This window comes from Zingiber officinale, chromosome 3A (genome assembly GCF_018446385.1).
Source record: "Zingiber officinale cultivar Zhangliang chromosome 3A, Zo_v1.1, whole genome shotgun sequence".
NCBI lineage: Eukaryota > Viridiplantae > Streptophyta > Magnoliopsida > Zingiberales > Zingiberaceae > Zingiber > Zingiber officinale.
The window spans coordinates 152,225,106-152,247,686 of record NC_055990.1 but is presented as its reverse complement, the minus strand read 5'-3'; the positions used below and the strand labels follow the sequence as shown (position 1 = coordinate 152,247,686).

The following is a 22,581-nucleotide window of genomic DNA, read 5'->3' as shown; positions in this document are numbered from 1 at the left end:
GAAACTTGTTTACGTAGCATCGCCGGGCTGCCAGTTGATCCCCTCGGACTTCTCCAACTTGGTCTTCTACTGGAAACTTGATTTTCTAGCAGAAGGTGGAGACAACCGCTCAGAACTCGTTGAGAGCCGATCGCCTCAAAATCACATTGTACGCGGAGGGAGCGTCGACTACAATGAAGTTGGCAGTCCGCGTTCTTCTGAGCGGCTCCTCTCCCAGCGAGATAGCCATCCGGACCTGTCCGACCGACAAAACTTCATTACCGGTGAACCCGTAGAGGGGGGTTGTCATCGGCAGCAACTTGGCTCGGTCGATTTGCAATTGGTTGAATGCCTTCCGGAAGATTATGTTGACCGAGTTGCCTGTATCAATAAAGATGCGGTGAATAATGTAGTTAGCTTTTACCGCTCGGATGATGAGGGCGTCATCATGCGGGACTTAGACTCCTTCGAGGTCCCTAGGCCCAAAGTTGATCTCAGGCCTGTTCACCCGCTCCTGACTGCAGCCAACTGCATGGATCGTGAGATGCCTTGCATGCGCTTTTCGTGCCCTGTTGGAGTCGCCCCCCGTCGACCCTCCAACAATGATGTTGATTTCACCCCTCGACGCATTGCATCTATTCTCCTCCTCCCGAGTGGATGGTCGGGGTCGTTCATGCGATGCCCGAGGAATGACCCTGTGCTGCTGGTTATGTTGTCGCTCGGGAGATCTCCTTTCTGTACGCCGGCTAGGACTTTGATGCTGATGTCATCGGCTCGGCGAAGGTGATCGACGGCGATAGCTCCTTGGTGTAGGATGAGTGATTGGGGGGGAGGCTCCGACAGTCGCGGGTGTTGTGAGTTGCTGACTGATAGAGCGAACAAAACATGGGAGTCCATATCTTCCCCTTGGGCTTAGGCCGATCGGCCGCTACTTGTTGAATGACATGCAGCCTTGCTTGCAGATGGGGACGGGCTACCTCTGTGCGGGGCCTCTCTGTGGTTGATAATTGGAAGGCGGCTTCCGCTCGGCATGAGCTGGTGGCTCGGATGGTGCTTCCTTTTTCCTCGCCATCTGAGCTTCCTCCACGTTGATATACTCGTTGGCCTTGTTCAACATGTGGTCATAGCTGCGAGGCGTCTTTCTGATGAGCGAACGGAAGAAATCCCCGTCCACGAGCCCCTGTGTGAACGCATTCATCATAGTTTCTGAAGTGACTGTCGAGATATCCATGGCCGCCTGATTAAAACGCTGGATGTAGGCTCGGAGTGACTCCTTCGAGCCTTGTTTGATGGCGAACAGACTGACGCTGGTCTTCTAGTAGCGTCTGCTGCTCGCGAAGTGATGGAGGAATGCCGTGCAGAACTCTTTGAAGCTTGTGATCGATCCGTCCGGCAACCTTCGGAACCATCGTTGTGCCGACCCGAGAGGGTGGTGAGGAACACCCGGCACTTCACACCATCTGTATATTGATGCAATATGGCTGTGTTGTCGAACTTACCTAGATGGTCATCCGGGTTGATGGTCCCGTTGTATTCCCCGATCGTCGGGGGCGCGTAATGCCTTGGTAGTGGGTCGCGCAGGATGGCCTCGGAGAATTGTCTATTGATCCGCTCAGGGGACGAGTCTGTCCGTGGCGCCTTGCCCTTCCTTGCGTCGCGAAGGGGCGCCTCATCGGACGAAGAGCCCCAGTCGAGGTTGGCTTGCGCGACTTCTGAGGGCGTTTGGAATAAAGCCCGATGGAATGGTATGGGGGCAGGTGGGGCTTCCACCTGAGTGTCGGTCGACCCTTTGTTCTGACCCTATATTGAGAGATGCTCCGGTCGGTCGTCTGGTGCTGCCCAACCGCCTGATGCCGACGTTGCCTGTTGTGCTATCCGATCGGCTTGAGCCTTTTACTGTTACTCGACTATCTTGGCTGCCCGTGCTTGGATGAGCGCGTCTAGTTCTTTGGGAGAGAGTGTCACCATGAGTTGGCGTCCAACTTCTTCCATCGTCTATGCTCGGATTCAGGAACGTTCCCACAAACGGAGCCAATTTGATCCTGTTCGAGCGCTAAGTCGATGGGCACTGGGGACGTGGCACTCTCCACTGTCTTCGACTGGTGATGTGGGTCTCCGGCGAACCTGCAAAGAAGCCGAGCCGGGAGGGGTTTCCCGGCGACAACCCTCCGACCCTCAAGTCAGGCAGTGAAGAAGGAGAGCGAGGCAACGCTACTGTGGCTACAGTGATGAGAATCGCATACCTCCGTCGAAGTCTAGCGGTCCTTATATAGGACCCCGGGGAGGCGCGGGCATGCTTCTCGATGCGTGCACGCTTCTCGATGCGTGCATGCTTCTCCAAACATACCTCAGTAGGTTGTGTCAGAAAAGCATGTCTGACGTCATTCCGCAATTGTCCGAGCATATCCCAGATCTGACGGTGGAAACTTCCACCGTACGATACTCTGTCCGCTCCGACCGCCGACCATGCTGTTTGTCGGCGGCAGGTGTCTCGAGGATGAAGTTACCAGCTATCCTCTTTTGTCCCTTTGCGCCTCTTGCCTATTCCCGGGCCGAGCGGACCGGTCGCTCGGCGCTCATGGCCTCCGGGAATGCGCATACCTCGGACCAGGCGGGGAAGTCCTGCTCATGTGCTCGGATGGGATTGCGCCTTATTGTCCTGTGGCTCGGCCGAGCGGCCTGTCCGCTCGGCCAGAGACCCTTTTAACTTGAGCATCGGAAACCCGACCCCTGGTCGGGCTGTCTTTCGTTCGATCCGGGAGACCCTTGGCCGGATGTCCGATCGGCCGGATGCTCGGTCGGCTAGATGCTCGGTCGGCCCGCCAGTCCGCTCGACATGACCTCTGTCCGCTCGGCACGACCTTGGGGTTGACCCTCTTGACCATTGATCTCCACGTGTCGTTGACCTCCCGCCAATGAGGGTCCCCCGTCCTTACCACCGGATCATATTTGATATGTGTATTTGAGTTATGCAAATTTACAGGATACATATATGATTCAGCTTGATAGCTTCAGGTCTGGTGAAGGATGGAGCTTCCAAGGGACCATGGACAAGGCAGCAAGAATAAGAGCCGAGGGAAGCGCACTTTGAGCCATACGTAAAGAATGACATTACGATAAGCCGCGAGCTTGAATGCATCCGAGGGACGAGATGGAAAGGAAGTAGGCTTATAGGTAAGAGGTCAAGACTGCAAGAAAGGGTCAAGTGAGTCATAAGGGAGAGGGTCCGAGTGATGAGAGATTGTACTCGAGGTACCATTTGATTGGTACTTTCATCAGTCAACTGGTGCAGCAAAGATCTGGTCTCAGTAGTTCAATACAATACTTTCTGTATTCGAGTTATGTACTTTATTTTTCAAATTATGTACTATCAACGTCTTATACGAGGCTTCTCCACCTCTGACTCATGTCGAAGAAGGAGTTTGCTATTTGAGATTCACTTGCCTTGTATTAGCAACCTTTCCGGTTGTAAACCAAGTGAATCTTTTGTCTCATACTTATTTTTATACATTTTAGTTTCATTATTTAAAGTGTTTGTTTTAATCAAAGTCGAAAGTTTCAAAAAGGATATTTTTTTTAATTTCAAGCAATTCACCCCTTCCTTGTTAGCTGCCCGGGGACTTAAAAGTGGTATCAAAGTGAGAACGCTTCAAAATGACTAACCACTGACCAGAGCAAAAAAATTGATGGTCGGACCAAACCTCAACCAGCCAAAATTCGAGGGGGAGTTTGCACACTGGAAATATCGAATGGAGGTATTTCTAAGAATAGATTTTGAAATTATTTTAATAATAAAGTACGATTTTGTAGTTCCTAAGGATTAACAAGGAGGAAAGAAAAAGAAAATCAATGGACGAAGAAGAAACAAAGTGACTTTGTAGCCAATAACAGAGCAAAATATCACTTGCAAAGAGCATCAGAATCAAACCTATGTTTTGATGTTATCAAAGGTCCAAGTTAAGTTTTGTTATTATTTGATGAACTGATCAAGTGTGTAGGATGCTCAACTTGGATAGTCCTAGTAGATCAGCTGGACCTAATACTAGACAAGAAAAGTCTTAGCAGATTGTAGAACCAGACATGAAGTCTAGATGAGTCAAGTGGACCTAACATCTAGTAGGTGGATTCGATAAGTTTGGAAGATCCGATATTGAATCAAGTGGAAACCCTGACAGACTGATCCGATGCTAAGCAGGTAAAGTTCAAACAAGTCTGGAGGATTTGATATTTGATAGATGAGTTGAGGTAAGCTCTTGGAGTGAGTACAGTGAGGTCATATCCCGATAGGGACAAACCTTAGACGTTGATTCAACTGAAGAGCCAAGAGGTTTCTAAGTTGAGATCAAAATAGTCCTAACTATTCATGCATATTCATCAAACTCTATTTTATAGGACTATTATTATTATTATTGTTGTTGTTGTTGTTGTTCTGCTAACTCTGTTTTGCAGATAAATATAATTTTGGGTTGACCGAGTATTTAGTTGACTAAACGGGAGGTTTAGTTGACTGATCCAGCCAGAATGGAATAAATCAGAACAAAGTTCATAAACTTGGTAACAACCTATTTAGTCGATTGATAAAAGTGATCAGTAGACCAACCCATAGAAGGAAACCACAAATGATCAAATCAGATATCGTAGGAAAGGAAATCTAGAGGTTTGGTTGACCGATAAGCTTTATCCATCGGCTGAACAGTGAAAATCACTGGATTGAACAGATCAGATCAGAGCAAAGAAGGAAAGACGCGAGGTAATCAATTGATCGAAAGGATCAGTCGATAGAATGGATGTTCAGTTGACCAAACGTAGTCTATTAAAGAAAGCCTCAAGGTCCGAGCTCAACGCATCTCTCTCTTCAAAAGAATTCTTCCTGTGCTTCATTTCGTCTCTACTACTGCAGGTGCAAGCTTCAACTACTTCGATGCTCTTACAACCAACGTTGCATCATATTCATTTGTTGTTGATATATTGTACTTGCATTTCATTATGTTCATGTTTGTATGAATCTACTTTTTCTCTTATAGTTTTCAGAGAGAAGAACTATATTAGATTACCCATCGGAAGTGATCAAGAATTGCATGCCTTGGAGTAGTAGTCACTGGACTACGAACCAAGTAAAACTAGTTGTGTCTTTGTGTCCTTTGTTTTTACTTTATTCCACTGCAAATTCAGTTTTACGAATATGAAAAAGAAAAGGTTGTAAAACTATCGAGATTCACCCCCCACAAACTCCTACGATCCTTCAAGGGGTACTTAGTATAAATAGAATACAATAACCACCCCGCAAAGTAGTTAGAAAGAGTCAAAAGCTAATTGTTGAAGGAGAATATGGAAGTACAGGGAGACCTCCATAAAGAAACTCGGGATGGGGAATCAAAGGCTGCCTAATCGTTGATCCCTAAAATGCTGATGAACCCGGTCGGAGGGAGATGTGGTTGGTCGATGGTACTCAAGATTACTAATATGTGGCCAGTTGAAATTTTGAACTGCAATCGCAGTTGGTCTAAGTTCCCCGATTAAACTCTGACTCCATGGACGTATACCACAAAGTGGAAAAAGCTCTTAGATGTCATGGATAATATGACAGATCAAATAGAAGAGAAAAGAAAGGGACAATGGGGGAGGAGTACTAGGGCTATGAGGAGACTGACAACTACGAAGAAAATTGGGGAGTCACTATGGGTCATTGCTACTTAGGCTTAAAGATGATGAAGGAGAATGAGACGACATTTTCCCCTCCCTAACCCTAATAAAGTCTAAGCATGCGATCCTTAGCAGTCCGATCTAGAAGTAAAAAATTGTAAGGAAATAGGTTGCTAAACACACAAATACACAGCGGAAAAACCTATTTCCTCTAGAAGATCCATGCGAAGGGAGAAGAAAAATATACTAAGTTTATATCTAAGAACATGATAGAGTATACCTTTGTAGTGTGCACTCGATCTCCCGACTGCTCGGATCTCAGCACGATTAAAGCGTCCATGTCTCTTTCGGTATCCACATGAACAAATACTCCTCCGTTTGTCTTACAAACTCTCAAATATGGAGAAGAAAAATCACATATGATTGTGCTAGCAACCAAGAGTGATTTCAGCCAAGGGAGGAAGAAGAAGAGAAAAGATAATGAAGAAGTAAGAAAAATTGAGAGAAAAATGATTTAAGTATTTTCATCTAATGAAAAACACTTAATGCTCATTAATTCTATTAATGAGTCTTAATTAGTATTCACTCTTCATTAAGGACCATTTTGAAAACTCCTCCTTTCATATTCAATTTCGAAAATTGAATATTGTGATTCATTGAATTTAAAAAATTCAATGAATACTCTCTCATTTCATATTCACTTGAGTCTAATTCAAGTTTAGCTCACTTGAGTCTAACTCAAGTCTAATTCACTCGAGTCTAACTCAAGTCTAATTCAATTGAGTCTTACTCAATTAATTCTCATGCAATTCAAATTCAATGAATCACTATTTCATTAATTTGAATTGACTTTCTCGAGTCTAGTTTGAATTGGACTTGATCCAATAATTAGACTCAATTGAGTCTAACTCAATAAGTCCAATTTAGATTAGATTTAATCCAATTATTCATCATATGAATACATCTCCAAATCTACTTGTTCTTTGTGTGTGACCCAATAGGTTCTCATAACGTTGACAATGTACCCAAATCAATATTTAGATACATAAGCAATGAGTGACATCTAACAAGGCATCATTGCTACCCAAGTGATGAGAAAGTCGAGATCCGATCTAACCTTTTCGTGGCTATTATCTTGTATGACTTGGTCCCTCTATCCTTGATATCTAGATTGATCAATGAGGCATAGACCATGTCATCCTCTTATCAACCTTTTTGTTTCTTGATCTCTAAGTAGACACACTCAATCAAATAAGCTCAGTATCTCATATTGACTCATTTGAGCATGACCATGCTTTCTTTGTGTCCTACTAATCAAGGGGCCTACAGATATCACTCCCGTCATATGGAAGGGATAGATCCCATCTACATCACTCATATCCCTCCACATAATTCATTGCATACCTAGTGATCGACTTTATTGTCCACCTTGTTACAGATGACGTTTGCCGATACCAAAGTACACAACTCCTTATGTAGGGAATCGTAGTGACTTCAGGTCTAAGGACTATTCATACCAATAGTCACATGAGAATATTTATGACATTCATATAACAATCCATGAAACATTCTCATGACGGGTCATTTAGTATATATTGTCTAATATATACCCATGTGTCAACTTGATATCTCATATCCATGACTTGTGAGATCAAGTCATCCGTTGACTTACATGCTAGTCTCAACGCATTAATATTGTCCTTGTATATTAATGCTCGACTAAGAATAGTTAAGAGTAGTGTTTTCTACAATATCTCACTATCAATTCAACCAATTGATATACTGTAGATAAGAACCTATTACCCAAGAACATTATTATACTTATTCAATTGGCAATGAACTGAAATAAATATAATAACCAACTTTGTCTTTTATTAATAATAATATATGATACAAAATGAACCCTTTATAATTATCTCATAATTGATACTAGGGATAATACTAACAAAAATGTAGACTATTGAATAGAGGGATCAAATCAAGCCCTTAAATCCATAGAATCTCAACAATCCCCTCGAGTTGATATCCTCAGCATGGTTTCGCTATGTGTTAGCCTTGGATGGGTCAATATTGATGACCGACATGACAAGATAATCATGACCCAGATACGCAATTATGGGTATCACTCGCATTAACGGTGATAGGCATTCATATGTTGTCCTACGGGTGTATCAAAATCAATTAAGTTACCAAACACCTCTACGCTAATGTAACATATGGATGATTCAGGTCGTCTCTTAACGAATGTAACGATAAAATGATAACTCTAGAATTGATTATTATTGCTTTTGATTTTTTTAGAGGTAAATGGGAGGTTTGGATTTGAGCTGCTAAAACTAATAAATGAAAGATAATGTAGAAAATAATGAAACGAACCTAATGCATGTTGTAATCAAAGAATATGAACAATTAAACTACACTATGTTGCATTAAGATTTTCCAACTAACAAGCATAATGAACATACAATTAAAAAGGAACATAGCAACAATTAACAAATGAAAAATGCAGAATTAACATGTAACTAACAAGAGAATGCAAATTAACAAACATGAGGAGGGCAAGACAATATAACAACAAAGTAACTTATTTAAGATAAACTAAAGAAAGGTTTAAAACAATTGACAACTGACAACCCAAAGAAAATAAAACAAATGAAGAGTTGTTATCTGTAAAGTATGAATGGTCGTAAATGGCAGAATGTCGGAGGTGGAAGGAGAGTGTCCCTTCTAACTCTAGGTATGACCTATGTGGATGGTCGGATGGTGTTGATGAAATGAAGAAGATGCTCTCCTCTTCTAACCCGAAGAGGAGAGATGGTCGGCCGGTGGTGGTGAGATGAAGGTGGACTGCTAGCCCTTGGTGGCAACATCGGGTGGAGAAGGTGTTGAGGGTGATGCATGAGGAGCAGATTTTCAAAGATGGATGCTTCATGTGAGAGTTATGGCATGAGGAGAAGTTGTTGGGTTCGGAGTATAGCGGAAGACATATAATAAATCATAGATCTTTTCATGGTACATATAGTTTTACACATAATAACATAAAAAACATACCTCGAGTCCTCGATAAGCTTGAATGATATTATAGACAGATAAGAGCCCCACGTATAACTCCTCTACCGGTATCCACGCGTACTAGATCACGAACTTGATACGATCCGTTAGGTGCTAGCTTCTTGGATCGACAAAGCCTTTGAAGCACTACGTTCTCTTCCGAACGAAGAAGAAGTTGATGAGGGAAACTATGAGAGAATGAATTCTACTTTTGCATCTTTCCGAGAATGGCTACTTATAACCTCCAAGGAATACGAACAGTTAAAGTCTCAATTAATTCATCATTTATGATCTTCATTAATTAGGAAGATGAAGAGTTATAGACTCTATAAATTCTTCATTTATAACCTTTATGATGACTCTTCAAATTCTTCATTTATAACCTTTATGATGACTCTTTAAATTCTTCATTTATAACCTTTATGATGACTCTTCAAATTCTTCATTAATTATTATTATGATGACTCTTCGAATTCTCCATTAATCATCATGATTATGACTATTCGAATTCTCTATTCTTTGTATCAAATAAATTCATATTTGATCTTGATCTCGACTAGCTTCTGATACCACTGTTTATGTCTACGTGCTATGCGTGCGACCCTCTAGGTTTTATACACGAAGGCAGTATAAATCCATACATAGACTAAGGTAATCGTTTAGCAACAATTTTTAATCACCTAACGCGATAAAATTAATATCAGTCATAAACTATAAATCACCATGAACCGATTACTGTGTAATTCAATCTTTTCATCTAAGCCTATATCCCAATTAGTTAGATACATTATGCATCATTACCAAATTAATTGCTTTACTTGATTTCCAAGATATAATAGACTCCTCTTGAATGATAAATCATTCCTCCCATGACCATGAATTTCGAGTCACTAATATCTCTATCAAGTGGTCAGGATGTTAACTCTTAATCCAAGAGAGCGATGAATCCTCTATTGACTCAATACTATTCTCTCTACGCTTTGCCATACACCCAACTGGCGTATTAATCACAATCCGATTAAAGACTGCTTTTAACGACGTCAAAGCACATAACTCCACGCATAGAATAAATAAATGTTTCAAGTCAAAAGATCAGTTACACTCGTTCATAAGAGAAATAACCAATGATATTTAATATGTGGTCTCCTCTTAAGCGGGTCGTGTCCAGTGTACCTCTAAACTCAAGGTACCCCAAGTACAACTTGGATATCCATCCCTCGGTCTATCTCAATCTAGTCATACTCAGCATTGATCTAGATATCCATGTCCCTTCTAGATATCTATCCAATCAAGGAGAGTTTTCAGATTAATATACCCATTAATTTGTGAGATTTTATCATTAATCATATGCGTATAGAAAAGTAAATAATTAATAATAAAATTTTGCCTTTATTAAATAATTATCCACAAGATATATAAGGAGTGTCTTGGTACATAAGTGTACACACTAATAGAAATAGCATGGAATTCCTCCTTTGGTGAATTGGTAAGTAGCATGGAATCCCTTCTTTGGTGAATTGGTTCTTCCTCAATTGAACCATCTAAAACTTGAAACAACTTTCCAATGAACCCATCTATAAGTTAATCCAACCCTCCAATTGAACTAAGTTGAATATGAAGCATTGGCATCTCAATTAAATGAGAACCCTAACCTTGGGCTAAGATTAATCCGGTTTGACTCAAGTCCATGGTCCATCTTTAATTCCATACAAAATCATATTCAAATTATGAGAATCAATACTATCAATGTAGAAAAAGTATAATAAAGCCTAAAATATATTTCTACTCATAAATATGATAAATACAAAAATTAAGCATATGAGAGAATAAAAACATCAAGTATATGAGCCAAAATAATGCGTCAAAATAATTGTTATCAAACGACGCCTGACTTGTCGATTACCGAGGCAAGTACTAGTAGAATGGTAAAGTTCTTCAGACACATTAGTCCTAGGGGTCAAGTCGACAGATATATTAAATCACATTGTAGTCTAATCAGTCAGACTTAGACCTCTTTCGATTAGACTCAACAGAGAGGCTTATGATATGAGAAGTATTGGAAGCTTCCACGTGTACCGAGAAGATCAATAGTCTTATTGCGATGAAGATCAAAGTCTAGATGGGTCAATCAGATCACCTCCACTCCGGTCGCCCGAGGTAAGAAGGTTTGCCATTTAGTTCCGAGTAAACTGAAACAAAAAAGCTTCACCGTTCGACTTAGGTCCATCATTCTAACAATCCAGTTGACTCAACTCCACCGATTCAGCACACCACCCTCCTTGGTTCGCTCGACTCCTCCGGTTTGGTTTACCTTGACACTTGGAACACGACCTGCTTGACTCCTTCAACTTAACTCTGCCTATCCGACATACCAACGTCACTTGGCTAGTCTCTATGGATCCGACTTGATGTTATGCTCATCCCCACTCAGCTCAGCTCAGCTCCATCGACTCGGCACACTACCCTACTCGGCTCGTTTGACTCCTTCGGTTCGATTTACCCCGACACCAGGAACTCGACCCACTTGATTCCTTCAGCTCAACTCTGCCTATCTGACATGCCAATACTACTCGACTAGTTTCTATCAACTCGACCTGATGCTCTGCTCATCCCCACTCGATTCAGCTCCATCGACCTGACACACTGTCCTGTTCGACTCAGCCCTTACCAACCCAATGCTTAAGCCTATCCAACTCGGTTCTGTTAATTTGACGTCCTGAGACCTAATATGCTCAAATCCCCTAGCCCACTGACCACTACACGTGTTGCCTCACGTAGGCTGTCATAGCCTGCAAAACAACATGGTGCACTTGGCGTGTAATAAATCACAAAGCATGGTCTTACACAATACAGAATGTGAACGAAATGACTTTAAATACAATGTGACACTTACTGAAGTATGACAAACATCCTAACATTTTATCATCAATTAATACCCATAATTGCGTCGATGGCTCATGGATGCATGGTAGAGACACGGGGCATGGAGGGTGCGAGGCACCCATTGACAGAGGCTTCGGGACATAGCACGGACAGTGATGATCGAGGTGGAGACACGTGCAGAATGGACAGAGACCATGAGTGGTGTTGACTGATACATCATCTTCAGTATCTTGTACTATGGATGAGCAAGCAGCTAGCATGCGTAGTAGACAGAGCGAGATATGGTATACCAGTGAGTACATGTATACAATCATGATCCCCCTTCCAGATATGACAGTTCGTCAGATATGATATAAGAGGCTCCATGTTCATTTTTGTATGCATGTACATTTTGCTGATATATATCCATGTTCATTTTTGTATGCATGTACATTTTGCTGATATATATTGACATTTTCATTAAAAAAATCAATTAATACCCATAAGAAAGAGATATCAGACATTTGTGGTATAAAAAGAGTCCGCTGCTAGACAAATGTACGCAATATACACATCTACTCATCTATATTGTACTTCTTCTCCACTTTTTTCGTTGGAAACCTGACTTAAACATCAGAGTAGTTGAGCCAGGACACTTCCTGATCTCCATTCTAACCTGCTATTTCCCTCTCTTTCTCAAAGGTTCCGTGGGCTTCTCTGCTAGTTGGTTCTCCTCTCGTCATGCGACGACCTCATCAACACAGGCAACAACTCACCGGTGATTCATCAGTCGACAGTCTCAAGCCAGAACAACCGGTAAAACCGATCGTGATCCTTTTTTGACAAGATCATCCTAAAATTGTAAATTTGATGCTAATTGTAGTTTTATTAAAAGATTTGATCCATTTACAATGCACACGAACAATCCTACGACTACGAAACCGTTGCCTCATCATTCTGCTTCACACAAGCAATATTTTTTGCAAGAACACAACTACACAAATAGTTTGCAAGGCAACGTTTCCGAATCGCATGAAACGGTTGGTTTTATTAGCTGCATAAGGAGGAGCGATATCCAGTGTGAGTTCTTCGTTCTTCATCGTCGAATTCGACACAACGAAATCGGTTCGACAATCGCAGGGAAGAGCGATATCCAGCGTGAGTTCTTCGTACTCCATCTTCGAATTCGTCACAATGAAATCGGTTCGACGATTATCAAACTCGGACCGGTTCGCTGATCGTTCGTGTTTTAAACTCTCTGTTCTCTCTGAGAGTCGCAGGGCTCCTCCAAGGCCGCCACGGCCGCCTGCAGCAAATCGCCCACCTTCTTCACCTGCACCAGTTGGGAATTCCTCGAAGCCCACGTAAGAACGCATTGGACGGCCTCCTTCAACCCCTCGCTCTCCGCCACATTCTTGACGATGTGGCATAGGAGAACCAACGCTTCGATCCGAAGCTGTTCTTCGAGGTACACCAGATGCATCAGGTGCTCGACAACTCCGGCGTCAAGCATGGCCTTGCAATTGCTGATGAAAAGGTTACTGGAGATGGCGAACTTAGTGAGCGCAGTCAATGCCTCCATTCTCACTGCCGACTCGCTGTTCTCGTCCGCCACCCGGCGAACCAGAGCGCCGATGACGTCGGTCTCGGTCACCCGGAACGCTGTCGACAGGCAGCCTAACGCGGTGATGCTGGAGATGAGTACGGGTTCGTTCTCGCCTTTGTTTACAATTTGGACGAATTGGGCGATCACTGCCTTGCCCGACGGCGAATTGGGCTTGAACGCAGACCACCTTAGATCGTCGTCGTGCTCCGCTACGAGGGCGATTTCCAATAACGCCGTTGCAGCATAGTATCGAGCATCTCCTGTGCCCTTTTCGAGTAGCGCCGCCAAGTTGAGGAGGGTTCCGCATTCGGTGATGCTCAGGCAGATGTGGGCATTACTCTTGGCGAGCTGTGACAGGGCTTTCGCAGCCATCGCCTTCATGTTGGCCATGGCATCGGGATCTTCCGTCACTTCCCTTCCCCCGCGTCCGCGGCCTGATACTTGCCGGGGACGCCAGGAAACGGAGTCGACGGGCTGTTGGAGGTCGAGGTGGGGGACGAGGAGGCGGACGAGGTTGTTCTGGGCGAAGATGCCCTGACACTTGGGGCGTTTGGCGACAAGCTCGGCGACGGCCCAGGCTACGGCAGCCTGGACCTTCATCGGCCCACCCGTGAGCGCTTTGGCAAAGGCGGGGCACACCCCGGCGCTGATGAGATAGTCGACGCTCTCCGCGTCGCGCCCTAGGTGACCGAGGGCTCGCGCGGCGCTCTCCCGCGCATCCGCCTCGCCCTCCTTCAACAGCCGTAGCAGCGGTTCGACGCCGTCCTCCTCGATGACAAACCTGGCAAAGCGATTGTCGCTGGCAAGCTGGACGAGGGTGGCAGCCGCCAAGGAACGAGTGGTGGGACCGCCGATCCTGATCGCAGCGATGTTGTCCCAGATGAACCAGTAAACAGGCTCGTTCTCGGCGATGGGGCAGAGGCCGCGAACGAAAACGCCACCATCGTTGTCATCTTCTGATTCCGGAGTGGAGATGCGGAGGAGCCAGGACACGTCGGCGACGGAGTTCTGGAGCTGAGCGTGCGTCTGGACGAAGGCTGCGTCAGGGACGATGGTGAAGAGGAGGTGAAGGACCACGTAATGGCGGCACTTTTCGACGAGAGCGAGGGCCTTTTCGAGGGCCTGCTCGGTGTCGTAGATGATGCGGCGGGCGGGCCGGAGGTAGAGGTCGGCGCAGGCGGCCTTGTGGAGGAGCTGGATGAGTTCGTCGGCGCGATCCTTCAGCTGGAGGCACTCCTGCTTCCTTGTGCATACGTCCGCCGCGAACTTGCTCATCTGCTCCGCCAGCTGCGTCGGCCGCGCCACCATCTGCTTGACGCCGTCCATCATGGCGACGACTGAGTCAGTGCAGATTGAGCATTCTCTTTCCTCCTTTATTCGCTTTTGCTTTGCTTTGCTTTGCTTTTACGGGTCCAATCGTTCCATATTGAGCGAGATGAGAGTGTTTATCCAATGGGCCGGGTGGGTCGTGCTCCACAGCGCCCCTCCACAAAGTCCAACGCGAAAGTTTTAAAATATGCAAAAATTTAAAATATATTTTTTTAAAAAATATCTTTTTATACTTTATATTTTTTAAAAATATAGTTTTAAATTTATTATTTGTTAAAAACTAAGCTCCATGAATCCCGAACCAAGTATAGTTTGGACTTTGGTGTATAGATCTCACTCAATCTGGAACGATATAGAATCTACTGAACTCAAGTCATGTCCCACCTAGTCCGACTATGTAATTATCCAAGTCATACTTGATTCGGCATGATACTAACACTGTTAGTCCTACAGAGTGCCTTTTTCATATCCTTTATGATACAATTTCGTTCAAGATTCAAGGTTCATCTGCACCAAACTTACAAATCACCTCTTCACTGTGGCAAAAACAGAGCATAAGTTTTATAATACCAATAAAAGGTGTATGCTGCTAATGAATGACCGCCTTCTTTATCCTTGTTATAATGAATTGGTACATATAAACTCATTACATGGAACAAGGATTTCCACCAGATTGCTTTCTCAAGATATAAAGGTCTATACACTTCAGTACGCGAATATCATCCATTCTCTTAGGGTGCATTTGGTTTAAGTTATCATGTATAGTCTTAGTCGGGAATAAAGTATAACTCCAATGTTGTTTGGTTGAGTGTAGGTTATGCTATAATCTAATTTGATATTTATTATATTACCCTTTGCTTAATTTGATATTTAATTAATTTTTAAATTAAATTAATAATATTATTAATTAATAAGTTGATAATATATGTAATAAATAAATATAATTGATTTTTAATTTTTAAAATTTAAATATTCGATTAAAAAATTTGATTCTTCCTTAAGTTACTGTGCTTCTTCCACGATCACTAGCGCATCCTTCGTAAGCCGTCAGCGTGCTGTCTCCTCCACGAACCGTCGACTCCTCCTTTGCAAACCGCCGACTCCTCCTCTGTGAACTACCGGCGCCTCCTCTGTGAACTGTCGGCGCCTCCTCCTCGAACTGTCGACGCCTCCTCCGTGAACCGCCAGCACCGTCTGCCTTGGGCTGCTGCTCCCTCCTCCACGAATCACTGGCATCGTGCACCTTGGGTCGTTGATCCCTCCGGTAGTGTGTTGTCTCCTTCACAAACTGCTGGCACTGTCTCCCTCCTCTGCGAACCATCGGTGCCTCCTCCATGAACCAGCACTGTTCGCCTTAGGCCACTGCTCCCTCCTCCGTGAACCCTCGACACCGTGCGGCTTGGGCCGTTGCTCCCTCCATCGACGTGTCGCCTCCTCCGTGAACCACCGGTGTCGTCTCTGTCTCCCTCTCCAAACTGTTGGTGCCTCCTCTGCGAACCGCTGGCACTGTGTGCCTTAGGCCATTGCTTCCTCCTTCGCAAACTATTCAGAGGAGAATCGTGCGCCTATGACTGCTGCTCTCTCCTTAGCGAACCATCATGGTTGCTCCGTCTTAGCCGTCGTTGCTCCGCGGTGCCCACCTGCTCACCATTGCCGCTTGTCGCTTGGAGGATAATTTGGGAAGAAAAATTTTGTTAACCTCGGAATCGTGGAAAACCTAAGGTTTCTAAGATTTCCCCGTTCCGGATTATATTTCCTAATTACTGACGTGACGGGAATGTTACATCACTAAGAATCACCAATTACTTAAACCAAACAAGATTATCATTGATAACCAACTAAAATTATCAACGATAACCCCGAACCAAACACGTCCTTAAAAAATTGTAAGCTACATCTTATCTGTTCTACTGCCCGTATAACAATTCAAGTTCCAAAGCACCGTGGAAGCTAACTTCCTACAATATCCTAGATCTTATCTCTATTCTGATCAAATCATCCTTGACTCAGATTCAATCGAGCAGATAAATCATTTAACTACTCGGACATTTTAATCGAAACAAATTCCAAACATAATAATTCCAAGTCAACAAATAAACTTATACACAGTGGTGTCTAAACTGACTGATCCAATTGCCTCTACTTGCCTCTTCATTATCCACCTCCATTATTGCATTCCTTTTTCATGCCCTTGTCCCCACTCGCACAGTTGCACCAAGCAAGTGGCGTCCATGAAAGAATCGATGTAATCAAGAAATCAAGTGCGCATGATATGCCCACAAAAATCGTTATCAGATGTTGATGGCTTCCTCACTAAATAGTAGTGAATATCCACAGCAGCATCAATCAATTCAAGTACAATAATTTAAAGAAACATTGCATTGCCAATTTTTTCTCCAGTGCAGGTGAGACTTAAGAGTCTATTTTTATTGCCTTTTTTCTTTGGCCTTCTAGATTTATTGCCACAGCATTGATGGAGACTGTGACCGTTCTTTCAGAAGGTAAAATGGCATTTTTCCAGGCACGCAGTCCATGAATAAAATAAAAGTGCATGAAGTTTCCACCACCGTTCCTCTTTTTCGAAAACCAGAGACCAATTATTGCAGATATCACTTTCCTTCTTTGCTTCTTCGTTGTTGGCAAGCAAATAAATAAAATAAATCTTTAGACTTGCATTCAGTCTTTTACGTGTAAAAAGGATATGTTTGAACTTTCGGAGATCTGGAGTAACAAATCAAAATAATGCAACACTACTTTGAAGCTTTGACATGGTCCAAGAACAACAAAGAAAGGCATTCAAGGCAGAAGAAAATTCATCTCAGGTTAAGCTGAAACCTGCAAAAGGGAAAAGAGCAACCGGGATAATCTTGATAAAGCACACTTTAAACTTAAAATCAATACAAGTCCCAAGTATTAAGAAAATTATGGACCAGTATCCCTAATTTGAACTTAAAATCAATACAAGTTTCAAGTATTAAGAAAATTATGGATGAGTATGCCTACTGATCCATGTCCGTCGGCTGGTGTGCCGATTTTATCTGCTTGCCAACCTCATCATCGGGAGCATATTGTTGCCCCAAGAGGAAGATGAGTCAGCTCGAGTTAGGCAGAAGCTTCCATCCTTGTTCGGAATAGGCTAAGAATTATTGCATGTCTACCAGTTTTCAAAGAATTTGTCCCTCTTGAGCCTCCGGATGTGTGATCATAGATCTAAAATCCAATATGTAAGATGTGAATTTGATGTGACTGAGGTGTGAATGGAATGAGCATTCACCGTTGAGATCTTCCATTACATTTTATATGGGATGCGAGGTTGTATAAATGTTAGCCACTAATGACCTACTAGGTACCATAGATTGTCATGTTATCGATTGGAGTATTTTTTTCCCCCTACATTTGTTAGCCAAGGGGTGAGTTTTCCCTGCCCAGGATGTGACGATGACTAAGCCTTGGGGTCTGAATCTATATGACTATACTATTCGTATCTTATACCTCTAATATTTCAGTCTCCTACAGTTTTGCTATGTCTTGGAATAGATCTATATTTTTTTTCTTTCTTCCTTTACTTATTCTGTTTGATTTTTTTGGATCAGGGAATGTGTCTACAAGTTTCTGGCTAATGAAATGAAAGACAAAGTTGACATCTAAAATGGGACACTTATTGAGAGTCGTTAATAAATAAGCAAAAATTCAATTAGGCATGAGAAGTTGGCAAGCATATCCCAAACTTTTGGATGGGTACTACCCCAGATGCAAAATGTCCACAGTTTAATAAAAATATCAAGGGAACACCAAGAATAACATCCATCAGTAAAACCAGAAGAAGAAGAAGAAGAAGAAGAAGAGGAGACATGTAAGAGTGGGGTGAACGTCTCTTTGATAACTCTAGATGATGAGTGCCTCTCTCTATGATTTTGTTAAATGGAACTATAATCCAAAATTTGCCTAATCTTAAAAATTCTGTAAGGTTTAAGCAACAGTTTTCAATGCCCATTTGTTGCTGCTGTTTGCTTTCTGAAGCAATGCATATTACTTATGCGTGGAGGAAAGTTTGTGCTTATGTGATCAACCACAAACCACAAGCTACCAGCATGGAGTTAGGTATTATGGCGTACCAAAGTCAACAGAAAAATGGATCCGATTTCTTAAATCAAACCAAGTTGACATATTGTTCATTAAACAACTGTTTTCACAGACATGGCGTGTATCAGTTCATATATGTTCTGCCAAGAAAATTTGCAGCAAGTGTATTTCCACATCAGTACATCTGTAATTAAGAATTAAAATTGCAGTACATTTAAATCCAACTAGTTGCCCTGTATGGGCATGACATTTCAACTTTGCTGAGCTAAATAAACAACACTTCCCTAGATAATCACTTCACTGGGTTGCCTCTGACATTTTTTTTTGAAAAATTCCGTGATCAAGATGTTATGTCAGCCTTGGTGAAAGAATCGCAGCAAAACTAGATCAGGCGAGTGCAAAACACTATTACAGAAGTAAGATATCGAGAGAAAAGTGTTGATCAAGATGTGAAGAATTTTTTACCCTTTTTTTTAATCGATCAAAACTTAGAAAACATGCTGCAGGGAGGTTAGAGGTGCGACACCTGAAACTTCTAGAAACAGCAAGTTCAGTCGTTGCGGCGGAGGAAGCTCTGGATCATGCTGACTCCGAGCTCCAATTTGCAACCATGTGAGTATTATACGATTAGCGGCACAGATCTGGCCGTCGTAATACTCTCTGATGCAGTCCTTATTGGGGAATCAAATAGATTCTCCGACTACCAGCACTGATCCGTCTCCCACGTCCGGCGACTGTGGCCGGGGAACGAAGTGCTCCGGGCGTACGCTTGACGGCGTCCGCGGACTAGCAACGCTGCCGAGTCGGTAAGCCGGCGATCGTAGTCTGCCCGTTTTTCGGGGTCCGAGAGGGTGGAGTAAGCCGCGTGAACTCGCATGAACTCGTCGGCGGACGCACCCCGGCGGCCGGTGGCGACTACATCCGGATGGCACTTGAGGGCGAGACTCCGGTAAGCAGCCTTGATCTCAGGGGGACTGGCGGTAGGGGACACGCCGAGCACGTCGTAGAGGGAGGAAGAGTAAGGGGACGAGGGGGAGAAGGCGACGGTGGCCGGGTCAGCGTGCGAGCGGTCGGTCGTGGCGGAGTATGCAGCGAAGACATCGAGAGAGCGGATCGACAAGGGGGACGGTGGAGAAAAAGATGCAGCGGAGGAGCGGCGAGGAGGCACGATGCGTTGAGCGAGGAATTGGGAGGAGGCGAGTGACATGATGAGGTTAGTTAGGATGAAGAGTAAGGCGAGGGCTGAGCCGGAATTTATAGAGCGTGAAATAAGCACAGTGCGCCTGATTTGGGTCAGACTCAAGTCAAACCTTTTTTTTCTAATATCATTATTAATAAATTAATCAATAATTTCATACCCACAATATTTATTAAAAAAAAACAGTTGGTATATATTATATATATTGGGATATTATTAAACTAAGATGCATCTAGAAGCAAGGTGGAGAATGGATGGACACAAACTGTAGAGTACACTGAGGATTAAATTGGAGGGTTGCAATTTGGTGACAAGTTACCATCTAAGATGGAGCTATCTAGTTAGATTGATGGTTTCAACAAAAACGGAGGGTCCCGCTCCTACTCTACCGAATTTCTAGAACCTAGGCAAGTTGGTGATTAAGATTGTGGATTAATTAGCACACATTTAGTCAAAATTATTATGCATGGTATAATTTTCCATAATCTATCAGAGATTGTGCTGGGTTATAAGAAAAATTTACTGAATTTGAAATTACATAATTGAATTCAGTCTTATATGTCGAGGTGACTTAACTTAATAATCTTAAACTATTAATTTGAATTGATTAGGTTGATCTGGACTTCCAAAGGTCGAATGAGATGTCATTATTCAAATCCTCTTATTGGTCCCGAGTGTTGTGAGAGTCGAGTGGCAGAGCCGTTCCTGGGCTAGGGTTACCAGGGCCCCCGCCCAGGGCCCAAAAATACTAAGGGCCCAAAAACACCAAAGCTACTATATATATATATATATATATTATAAATATTTTTATTCTAAAATCTGTTTTTTCTCTCTCGTGTTTCTCATCGCCGAAGCCGTCTTCGAACTCCAAAGCCCTACCCTAGCTCTCTAGACGCTCACTCACGACGATTCTCCTCGGCCGCCATCCTCACCAACCTGGCATCTCCAGTGCCTTTAACCTCACCATCGAGAGGACAACCCATATCGCTAGGGCCTACGACGTCAGCAACCTCAACGACTGCTCCTCCGGTTAGTAATTTCTTTGATCAATTAGGGCACCCGTGACCAGATCTCGATTCTTCGCCTAGTTAATTAGGATTTTGTTGTTTATACGATTGTGCAATCAATTATGGTTTTTAGTGATTGCAATTACTTCTTTGATGGTTGAATATGCAGGTCTATCATCATCCTGCACACTTCCTCCTCCTCTACTTCAGATACTTAGATTTTACCAAAATTTTAACTTTTGTTTTTCAATTCAAATCGAAATTATGCTTATTATTACAAGAAGATGATTTCTACTTCTTCTTCTTCGATACTTATATTTTTCCAAAATTTCTACTTTTTCAAATTGAATAGAAATTGTTCTTATTATCACAAGCACATGACGTTTTCTTCTTATTCTTGTTGTTACAAAGTAAAATATTGTAGTTGGTCAGACCATTGAAATTGTTGCATTTCTTCTTATTCTTCTTCAGTAGACTCCTGATTAAGAACAACAAGTAGATAACAACAATTTGTTAAACACAATAAGTTGGAATTCTACCTTAGAACTTAGTCAAGTTCCTTGAACTAGAATTATGGTCGAACACATCTCCTGACTTGATCAAAGTATCTGGAAGTCAAATCAATAGCTTGACATGGTGGACAATATGTGTAATATGTGGAATTGAGGATACCAATATACACAAGAAAACAATAGGCATGGAGAGAATAGCATGGCCAAATTTTTTGGTTCGTACAAAAAATAATCTTAAAATTTATTTTTGAGAAGCAAAAGTTGAAAAAAAAAAAAACTAAATAATATCTTTAGGTGGTTCATACTATTCTAGTTCTCTATGTTTACTTGTTGTTTGCAAGAATAACAAAAAAAACACACAAAAAAGGATACACCACGTGGAGATACTGTTCTCTAGACTCACTAGAACATTTCTCTAGATTCCCTCGACGCGACGAAGCTCCCTGCAACGAAACTCCCTGTGACATCAAGTACATTTCTTGCTAATATGAAGAACCCTCATGTTGCACTTTCTTAAGTACATTTTCTATTATAACGTTTAGTGTTATGAACTTAACTCTATGATTGATTAATTTAGTTGCATATGTATTTTGCATATTCTTGAATCTTGCGAATAACTTAATTCTTTTCTATTTTATGTATCCTTTGCAAGGTTGTTTTTAGCTTCATTATTGTAAACATTTTAATTCCAATATCTTCTTTGGGTCTACAGATTTCCAAAGGATACACAACCTGGACTTCTAAGAGCACAAAATCCTACAAAGAAACTGATCCAATTGGGGGTGCAGTTCATCTCCATGGACAAATAATCAAGGATTCGGTGGAAAATCTAAAGATCAAGGGGTATGTCTGAAAGCTATGTTGGGGATGCAATGTTTTCAATTCATAGATTTTAAGCTAATTTGATGATTCAATTTATGTTGGCAATTTAGTTACTTGAGTATCAAATCAAGAATTAGTTTAGTTGATGCATTATTTAAGATTCATAGATTCATAGATTTGGCTTGATTTGATGATGATTTATGTTCTTCATTTGTTCTTTCGATTTGGATTTATATATCCTTCGTGGGTGTTCTTGATTTCTAGTCATTTTATTTAAATGAAAGCTACTTATACTTACATAGAGTATCGCATCGTGGATCGTATATGCTTTTCATAAGATTTCCTTGTTAGGTAGAGATTTTTTCTTTAAAATTGGGGCATAATTTATAATTTCGCCCAGGGCCTTTAAACAACAAGGACCGACTCTGTCGAGTGGCTCAAGTGCTTCTCGAGTCCGGGTGGGAAGTCCAATCGAGATATCGAATGCTC

At 42.5% G+C, this 22,581-nt stretch overlaps 2 protein-coding genes and 1 long non-coding RNA gene across 3 annotated transcripts; 1 reads left to right on the top strand and 2 right to left on the bottom strand.

Moving 5' to 3' along the window:
• Positions 1-12,784: 12,784 nt before the first annotated feature.
• LOC122050781 lies at positions 12,785-14,467 on the bottom strand. Its single transcript, XM_042611658.1, has one exon. It carries the CDS (start codon positions 14,465-14,467, stop codon positions 12,785-12,787), a length of 1,683 nt encoding a protein of 560 aa, XP_042467592.1.
• Positions 14,468-16,479: 2,012 nt separating this feature from the next.
• LOC122052846 (chaperone protein dnaJ 11, chloroplastic-like) lies at positions 16,480-19,777 on the bottom strand. Its single transcript, XM_042614576.1, has 2 exons — positions 19,080-19,777; positions 16,480-17,305 (listed from the first exon to the last, which is right to left on the bottom strand). The coding sequence occupies exon 1, from the start codon at positions 19,758-19,760 to the stop codon at positions 19,254-19,256; it is 507 nt and encodes a 168-aa protein (XP_042470510.1). The 5' UTR covers positions 19,761-19,777; the 3' UTR covers positions 16,480-17,305; positions 19,080-19,253.
• A 789-nt stretch (positions 19,778-20,566) lies between these two features.
• Positions 20,567-22,286, top strand: LOC122054134. The gene is made up of 2 exons (XR_006132578.1): positions 20,567-20,780; positions 21,983-22,286. It is a non-coding gene; the product is annotated as an uncharacterized LOC122054134 (long non-coding RNA).
• Positions 22,287-22,581: the final 295 nt, after the last annotated feature.